The 9,850-nt window shown below is 31.5% G+C and overlaps 1 protein-coding gene across 1 annotated transcript; it reads right to left on the reverse strand.

The window, feature by feature from the left end:
* Positions 1–1,731: 1,731 nt before the first annotated feature.
* Positions 1,732–7,428, reverse strand: LOC136217284 (palmitoyl-acyl carrier protein thioesterase, chloroplastic-like). The gene is made up of 6 exons (XM_066003888.1): positions 7,120–7,428; positions 5,708–5,847; positions 5,276–5,389; positions 3,525–3,699; positions 3,092–3,160; positions 1,732–1,947 (listed from the first exon to the last, which is right to left on the reverse strand). Exons 1-6 carry the CDS (start codon positions 7,426–7,428, stop codon positions 1,732–1,734), a joined length of 1,023 nt encoding a protein of 340 aa, XP_065859960.1.
* Positions 7,429–9,850: the final 2,422 nt, after the last annotated feature.

Consider the following 9,850-nt stretch of genomic DNA (forward strand, 5'->3'; position numbering starts at 1 on the left):
ATGGTAGGATTGGAGACATGAAAGACATAACTGTGAAAGGTGATTCTTCCGGTTAATGGATACCTAGGAAGACAAAAGACTTGACTCGGGTGAATTTTATAGGAAGATACTTTAGATCCTTACAATTTATGCATTTGGATAAGTAGATGAATGCAAACTGATTGTTCCATATATATCTAGTTATTTCGTGTTACTTTATCAAACTGGTAACCTTTTATTCAAATTTACTTCGTAGTCTATCTTAAAAAAGATAGACATGTTCAATATCAAACTCATTATTAAGAGAACCCATTAAACTGACTGTTCGACCCATTAAGTGTTATATTATTCACTCAATCCGTGTCGATTCGATAACCTACTCATCACTTTATTACTTGTACCTAGTGCACTTTTTAGTGTTCACCTTTTAGGACAACAAGTTTTTGGCACCATTGTTGGGGGTTGATAAGAAGACTATTTCACTTTTTTTTATAAACTAGTAAGTTCTGACTTGTTTGCTTTCGCGTAGTTGTTTTATACCATTTATTTATGTGCATGGCTGCTTAACCTATTCCACTTGATCCTAAAATTGAGAGAACACTCAGGAGAAAGAATGCAACTAGACACTTAAGATGACAAAGGAGGGAAAACTGAGTACCACCAGAACAAAATCAAATAGGGAAACTAGAGGAAATTCCTTAGAGAAAAGAAGGAGACAACATCATGGCAAATCCTCCCTTGAGAATGAAACACTAATCCAAACCTTCAATTAAGGTAAACTCCTTATGTATCACAATACCTGATGAAGGGGAGAATATCTTTGAAATCAAAGCTTTCATGACTCAAATGCTTCAAGCAACTATTCAATTTAGTGGATTACCCAATGAAGATCCAAATTCACACATCCAATATTTTATTACTATGTGTAATACTTTTTGAAAAAATAGAGCAGTATCTGATGATGTGATCGGGCTTATGTTGTTCCTTTTTCCCTTAAGGGATAAAGCTAAAAGCTGGATGGAAATCTTGCAAGTCAGATCCATTTAAATCAAGTGGCTAAGCTCTTCAATAAGAGAGTTTAGGTTGCAAGTAAAATTACATATATCATCGCTTTATGATAACCAAAATACCATTAGCATTGCAGCAAATCCAGTTTATCATAAAAAATTAAGCATCTTGACATAGATTGCCATTATACTAGAGAGCATCTTGATTCTGAATTTTTGTGTACACCATTTGTATCATCACAAAACCAACTAGCAAACTTGCTAACAAAGTCTTTGACATATAGGGAAATGGCTCTAGCCTTAATCAAGATGAGTGTAATTACATTAGCACTTCCATCTTGAGGAGGGGGTGTTAGAAGTATGTGAATTCTGTTAGTTAACAGAATGTGGAATTGGCGATAAAGTTAGATGAGATTGTAATAGCTAAGATGCCATGTGGCATTATGTAACTGGTTAGCTAAGAGTTATATAAAGTGTAACTACCTACAAATTGTAATTAATAAAAAATTAACAGGACACATTATTCTTCTCTCTCAACTTCTTTCCATTTCTTCGTGTTTATGAAGTTCTTTTAACAAAAAATGATTGAGAATTGAACTAATTTCTCAAGAAGGAATTTACAAACAGTAATATTATTAATATTGCATTTTTTAATAACATTATTTGTTAGAAACGATGAAATAGGTCACCAATACAATTATTTCATAACGATGAAATTTGCTGTGCATACTCTTAAAATCAACATTTAATTAAGATCATTTATTGGTTTCCATAACGTGCTTCCTCTAACTATTTGATGTCCATTTTCAAGAAGAAGCAAATGCTCCAACTCTACTTCATTCTTATTACTTGTAATGATTTTTGATAGAGATTGCAATACACTATCCATGTTGCATTCCTTCCGAAACTTCAAGTTCATTGCGTAGAGCTTGTGATGCTTCATCAATGGTTGAGGAACACTCTGAAATGAATCAAAAGATAAATTAAAAAAAGATCATCATCTCATTGTAAGTCAAAAGTACGAGAAAAGTACAAAAATAAATTCTGTAGTTTGGACGATTTGCAAAAATAGTTCTCGTGGTTTAAAAGTTGGCAAACAGAGGTTTTGTGCAGTTTACAAACTCATTCATTTCGTAAAAAATTGTTATCATGACTATTTACCCCAAAAGGGAACAATATGGAGCAATTAAAAAGAATAACTTTGCAAATTATCCAAAACATAAGCTTTAATTTTGCAAATTAACTAAACCTCAAGTATTGTTTGATTGAAAAATTGACTTACAAATACTTTAACTACAAATTTCATAAAACACAAAACCTCTGTTTGCAAACTTTTAAACTACATGGACTGTCTTTGAAAATTGATCAAATCACGTTATTTATTTTTATACTTTTCTCTCAAAATAATGGTACTCATAACGTCGTAAACAACATTGGCATCACTCATCAGTTGTCAAGAATTTAAACTGATAGTTAAGGTCTAATAATTCTTTTTATATTAATATCCAAGCACATGTTACCACATTTTTTAAATTTCATTAGTTAATGAGTGTGCGGATTCGAATCCTCAACCACTTGGTTTGGGAACGCTATAATATCATGTCAATGCACCATTTGAAGCAAAAGTTTAAACGTCTAGTTAATACCCAATAATAGTTTTTATATTAATTTCTAACTGAGTAGCTAGTCAAAGACATATGTACATACGTAGTCATTGTGCAGGTCGAATATATCTTATTTGAATTCTTATCACGTGTTTTGCATGTGCTTCACGAAAGAAAAATAAAAAAACATAAATCTGAGCTTAAAAACATTGTATTCTAAAAAATGTACATATGTCTTTGGCGCGTTACTGGTGAGTGATACATGCATGATGAGAGGAGATATCGGATTCACGAGTGAGGAGAGAGCTTCATTAATATTAATTTCTACATTTGCCTTATTGCCAACACTATCTTTAATTGTATCGTTGTGATGTTAAGGATAAACTTTCTTTTGGAGGAAAACGATAAAAATATTCGTATACCTTATCCCATAAAGATATAATTGCATGATAAAAAATAGTATAAAATATTCATCCAGCTATGCCGTGATGGTAGGTTTACCTCAAGAATCCAATTAATGTATTTGACGTTGTTGACATGTTGATTAGCATCAAGGTCATTCCATCCCGGCTATACTTGCGAAAAATAGAAATACTAATTACTTATTATTTTTAGAAAAATAGTGTTAGAGATAATAATAGTAATAAAAATAATGACTATTTTTTGAACATTATCTATCAATTTAAGGAACTGTCATATATATTTTCAACAGTGGAGCTCAAAATAGAGAGTCCGGGGGTGCAATTATTACAACATTCTCAGAGACAAAAAGACGTCTATAAAACCACCTCTTTGAAGATAAATTCATGTAGTCGGGGTTGCAACGGAGCCCGTGCACCCCTCCCACTGCCACTTTATATCTTTAAATGTTCCTGATTATTATCTAGAAATTATATTGCATCAATTATGTGAAGAAAAAGTTAACGAAACTTACTTTCAATTCTGTACAAGAAAAATCTGCTGTATTAATATTAAGTTGTGACGGCTTTTGGATAATATTATTAAGAATAAGTGTACTATATTCCATCATATGAGGAGCCAACTCTTCTCTGACTTTGTCGCTGAACTTTGATAATTTTCTCGTCTTTTTGTTCATCAACACGAATTGACTGGAAATATATATAAAAAAATTTAATCAAATTGCACTATGATTAAAGTATGATAAGTATAACGCATGTCATAAATTGAATGAAAGAGGGATAAGAAGATAGGAGAATGGAGACAATATATTTTGTCCCAAAAGAAATTTCAAAGCATCTCCATTCATACCTATAACCACCAATACATACGTCACATCAGAGACACATCTCATTGTGAGATACTTAAAAAAACTTATTTATTTTTTTTTTGAATAAAGGCTGGATAATACCCAATATTATTAAAAGCGAAAGCAAAAAATTAACAACAGAGCATCCAGGAAACAACAACTAAACAAAACGGAAAGAATCTCTACCTAAAGCATTATCTTCGCGAACAAAAATCCGGAATTCCATCCCACCAACAAAATTTCGAACTAACTCTACCAACATCAGCTAGCTTATCCGCAACTTGATTTCATTAAGCTATCTATTCCACTAGTTAAACTTTACAACTATTCAACTATATGAGACCCACCGATTAATTAAATTATATTTTATATTATTTAATAAAATAAAATAAAAATTATAAAGGCTGGTGGCCGGTTTTAACAGTCAAAAGGTCTAAGTAAGAACAAAAGGTCAAATTGGCCTGTAAACTTGGCATGTCAGGCCAATCTATCCAAAATTAATCTTTGGTTATCAATTCAGTTCTTAAAGTTTGTATTAAGGGTCAAATAAATCCATAGTCAAACCAGCACTAAAAGTGTAATATATTTTTGATATCTAAACTTTATAATGTTTACATTTTGATACTTGAAATCTATTTTTATACTTAAAATGTGTTGAAGCTATACTAATAAAAGAAATCTCTAAAAATCCATCGAATTATTGGTCACGAACAATTAATTCTGACACCCTCGGAATAGAGACAAAAAAACTCACTAAATCCCTCAAACTAGTATTATTGCATCGATATTCTGCATTGGTGCATAAAGAAATGCACTGATGCTAAAGTATTATGTGGCTGCGCAAAATATAATAGTTTTTATGTATAAAAATAGATTTCAGGTATCAAAATATAAACATGATAAAGTTCAAGTATCAAAAATATATTCTACTTTTCGGGCTGATTTGATCATGGGTTAATTTGACCCTTATCACAAAATTTAAGGACTAAGTTGATACTGAAAGATTGATTTCGGCTAAATTAACCCTTCATACCAAGTTGAAGGGCGAATTTGACCATTTATTCGTTTAAGTAACCGTTCAATACCTATTAAAGGGTCGACTTAAATTGACTTTTTTCTAAATTAGAAATAATTTTACTGTGGTCCGAATATAAGCGGAACCGTTAATAAAAAACATGACACGTCAACATATTATTTGCACACTATCCTTTTAATTTCTTAGACTTAATTTGACTTTTTTAGAAATTAAAGAGAAATTTTATTATATTACAATAGAATCGGAATTAACATATAACTTGATAAAGAAAAATTCTACTGTGAACTTGAATCAGTATTGGTCCAGTTAGAAATTTTCCTTATGAAGTTATCATTCGCAGATCTACTTAAATCCGAACCACTGAAAATAAAATGAAATATACCTGGTTGCTTGAGCTAAAACATCACCGGTGTTCCTATCACGAATAACCCAATCATGGCCTAGTCCATTTTTACCTAATGGATACATCCATGTCTCTACTTCAACAACATCAAGCCTATATAAACAAAAATAAATAGCAATAATAAATAATATGTTTTGTTTATTAAATTGTTACATTTTATCATAAAAGAAAAACCTATTCTCAAATTTTATTCGTCTCCGATAATTTATTTTTAATCACATTAAACATTTGATAAAAAAAACTAATTTTAAACATAAAATTTGATTACAAAAATAATTCATTTCATTTATTTTCAAAATTTATATTTTCAATAGTTAATATATATATATATATATATATATATATATATTATTTAATTTATCTTTTATAAAAAATTGTAAAACAATTTTAACTGTAAAAAGAATAAATTACCAAGAAGGGTATCGATCCACGACAATTTGCAAAGAAGAGAGGACCCAAATCAAGTCTTTTTTGGACATTTCTCGTGTTACACCCAAAATATGACCATCTGCCATTATTCCTGTTATTCTTCCATGGTTTATTGCACTATCCTTCATACATAAAAATAAAAATCTAATTAATTAATAATCATCGTTAACGTTTCTAATCAAAATTAATTTTATCGAGATGTTATTGAAAATTTAAAAATACTATTTAACTGTCATATCAGATTTTTTAAACAGTAATCATGTTTATAATATTTAGCATGTTACTAATACTAAAAAAAGTTATTATTTTTTTTTTGTTAAAATCCTAAAACAAAGTCTGACGAATAAATTAATCGCACAATTTTTTTTTTATCAAAGTATCTTTTATGTTTTTGCTAAAAAAAAATATCTAGAATGTTTACATTGTTACTAATATAATTACAAAAAATTACACGGACATTCGTGTCCTTAGATAAGGTTGTAAAAAAAGGATAGACGCTAGTTGGACGAATATGTGTTATATTATCTAAATAATAATATAAAATATATATATTTTATTTATATTCTTAAAAGCGTGTAAAAACACATTTGAACAAAAATATCATTGAAACAAGTAAAAAATAATATCCATAAGTAATATAATTAGCCGAAAACTATGAAATATTGTCCTTAAAGTCTTAAAATCATATCATGTCAACTAATATAGAATGAAATTAAATAAAAATATCCGAAAATAATAAACAAAAATTATCAAAAACCACGTGATTATGTTAAAAACGAATTGTAATAAAGTAATCAACGTAATAATGAAAGACAAAACATATTATGTTTTTATCGCCGTCTAGGCGGCAAAAAAATCTAGGGAGCTAGACGGAAAAAACCGGAACCAACTTTCGATTTTAAACGCATAGGCGATCCTGGCTGCCTTATTCTTAAACACTGCTATTAGATCTTCCTCTGAGTATAACATGCCTTTTCTTTTCCACATTTAGATATGTACAGGGACAAACTAGCAGGTTTAGGGGCTCGAGCACCCGTTGATTGCTGAAAAACATTGAAAATTTTATGGAAATGGTGACCAGAGCAATAATCTTTTTTACGTTTTTAAAAAAAAAAAAGTTGTGCGCAATGCACTTACATTAAACAAAGGAAGATTACATTAAAGAGAAAGAAAAACCCTTAACCCACCCCACCCATGTGATCGAACCCATGACCTCTAGGGTTATAGGTAAGCTCTCAACCAACAGGCTACAATAATTTTTTTGTTTACGTAAAAACACTAAAAAGAATATTAATACACCCATAAATTATGATAAGCACGTCTCTTACTAAATCCTGAATCCATCACTATATATATAGAATTTAAAATAAATAAATAAAGTAAATGAAATGGACCTGTAAATAACTCATCAAAGCAGCAATGGTAGCTTTTCTGTCAAAGCCAATTTCAAAAGATTTAATAGTAAGATTTTGACAATAAACAAGACCATCTTCCACCAATCTTCCAACTCTAAAATCATTTGATTTTGATTTTACAAATTGCATTTCCTCCATTGCTGTTCCTGCTCTGCAACTCAATTTCTTCATCTTATTACACTGAATTTTCGAGAATGATGATGATGAAAATGTAGTATTGATTTTTTCTATTTTCTGGAAATTCAAATTTTTGTTAAATATCAGAGAACAACAAGCAGCAGAAGCCATAGTTGTTATTACTACTCAAAAATTGAAGTTTCAATGACAATATTTCCTTTTGGTTAAGAAGCTAAGGAAGGATTTCATTTATAAGGGGAAATTTTGAACTATCTATGACTATTATTATTGTGGTAAATTACATCCATGGCTATTGAACTTTATCCATTTTAACATTGTGGCTACTAAATTTCAATTCTTAACAGTATTGCCACTGAACTTTACACTTTTTTAATACCGGTGGCCACTCAATGCCTCAAAACGATCATTGACGGCCTCTGGACCCGTCTTCTTGCCCCCTCGGGTCAGCCAAAAAGGTATGTGGTGAACTCTTCTGTTTGGGTTTCATGCAGGAAAATCTACGGGCAAATCAGAAAAGAGATTATATAGTGGCGTGGAGAAAATTCTAACCTAAATTTCTGGACGGATCCCTGGATCACTCCAACGATCACTGATCGGCTGGGAATCTCTCAAAAAGATCACCTGAGGAAGTTTGATCATGTGAATAACTATCGGGCGAATGGTCTTTGGATAAATATTCAGAACCTGCTAGAAAATGTTCAGGAGCACATCCTTCAAATATACGGGGGTTGGCACTCAAGTGATGTTTGTGTCTGGACTCCCTCTGATTCGGGAAAGATAACAGCAAAGCTATTGTACAGCCACCTCTCCTCTGACGCTCAAGTTGCCTGGTGTAAATTCCTTTGGAGGTTGTATATTCCGCCTAGACGTTCTCTAACTTGTTGGATGCTATTACACAAAAGGCTCTCGGTTCAAAATATTTTACAATCTCGCGGTTTCTCTTTGGCTTCCCGCTGTGAACTTTGTAGGTGCAACACCGAATCAATGGATCACTTATTTGTATCATGCAATGTCGTTGTTTGTTTTTGGCAAGCGATCAGTAACAGGTTTGGGACAAGTATGGTGACTGCTGCTCCTTTTGTGGATTTTTTCGACACTCTCCGTCATCAGCGTATGTCAATGAATAAATGGAAACTCTAGAACTTGGCTGTTGTTACATACATCTGGTTTATTTAGCATTCTCGAAACCGCGCAATCTTCGAAAGCGATCTCCATTCAATCCAAATTTTAATGTCCTGTCTGATGCAACATGTACAAGATCCTTATTCTGCTATATCATCATTGTGGATTGAAGGAAAATAGGCTAACGTATAGCATCGGAAATATAAAAAATTTAACCTATTTCCATTAACCCAAGATCCGTTAATCGTTATTTCATATAAAGAGGGATAAAAGAAATACCTTTCAGAAGTTCTATCTACCGTTGCAAACGAAGTGCCCACAACTCTTACTTCGAGTTCCCGAGCACAAAACAAAACAATTGAAGATCAAGTTAGAATCAACCGTTTATAACAACCAAAATAGATTGTCTCTAGTTAATCAACACAAGATCAAGGATAAAGAGAAAGAGATGAAAATCAATCGAACGGAAAGAAGCGGTAGATAATCTCATCCTCTAGTGTGTGGGTCGAAATTTTCTCTCTCCCGGCTTACTTGTGTATTTCAAAAATTGCATAGGAGGGGTATTTATATCCTCTTGTATCTAAACCCTAGTTAGATAGAATTAGGTTACTGAATAAGAATTTAATTCGGAATATAATTCTTATTTATTATCTATAATTATATCTTAAATATAAAGATAATATTAGTAACCTTATAGGATAATAATAGGAATAATATAATCTAATTAAAACTCCTAACTTATTTATCCTTTAATTAATTTAATTCATAATCCTAATCTAATTAGAATTGATAAAATCAAATTAATTATTTATGTATCTTATATACATAAAATCGCCCCCCTCATTAACTGGGCCTTATTGGGCGCAGTTGGGCTTCCATCAATTAATTAATATATGTTTCTCTTTTGGGTTCCAAGTCTTATGTGTGACCCATTAGGTTCTTATTGCTTCTAGCCGTATGCAACTATTAAATTAATTTTCACAGAATTATATTTAATCTTTGCATAATGGAATGAGTACGCAAAATGTGATTGGCAAATCCGAAACATTCCCCCAGAGCTATAAGAAGACAAGTTGATTCTGTCGTTGACCTTTCCGTATTAGTTACAGTATAATTCGATCCTTTATCAACTACATCCTTGAACTGAATCTTATGACTATGGATAATGTCAAGTCACATATAGCGAGACGTTCGTTTTACTTGTACAGGCCGAGTCAACTCCAATTAAATAGGTTAAGAGAAATCTGTATTTCAATCTTAAGCTATCACCTTGCAAGGATTTAGAGTCAAGTCTTCCAAAAGCGATCCATGGACATATCTCCCATTTATCGGGAGTGATAAATGCTCAATCCAATGTATAACTATCCTGCAATTACTTCCTGTGATACCCAACGTCTGCCGTTCACACCCCAGATTCATCTCTGTTAAGGATCGTGTTACAACAGGATCA

This window comes from Euphorbia lathyris, chromosome 2, assembly GCF_963576675.1.
Source record: "Euphorbia lathyris chromosome 2, ddEupLath1.1, whole genome shotgun sequence".
Lineage (NCBI taxonomy): Eukaryota > Viridiplantae > Streptophyta > Magnoliopsida > Malpighiales > Euphorbiaceae > Euphorbia > Euphorbia lathyris.

Bases quoted from the DNA above. Each gene is read 5' to 3' on its own strand.
- LOC136217284 (XM_066003888.1), bottom strand. From the start codon at position 7,428: ATGGCTTCTGCTGCTTGTTGTTCTCTGATATTTAACAAAAATTTGAAT. The intron at 3,700-5,275 runs GTATATTTCATT...ATATATTTCCAG, and splicing joins GTTTTAGCTCAAGCAACCAG to TCAATTCGTGTTGATGAACA. The intron at 1,948-3,091 runs GTAAACCTACCA...GATTCATTTCAG, and splicing joins ACATTAATTGGATTCTTGAG to AGTGTTCCTCAACCATTGAT.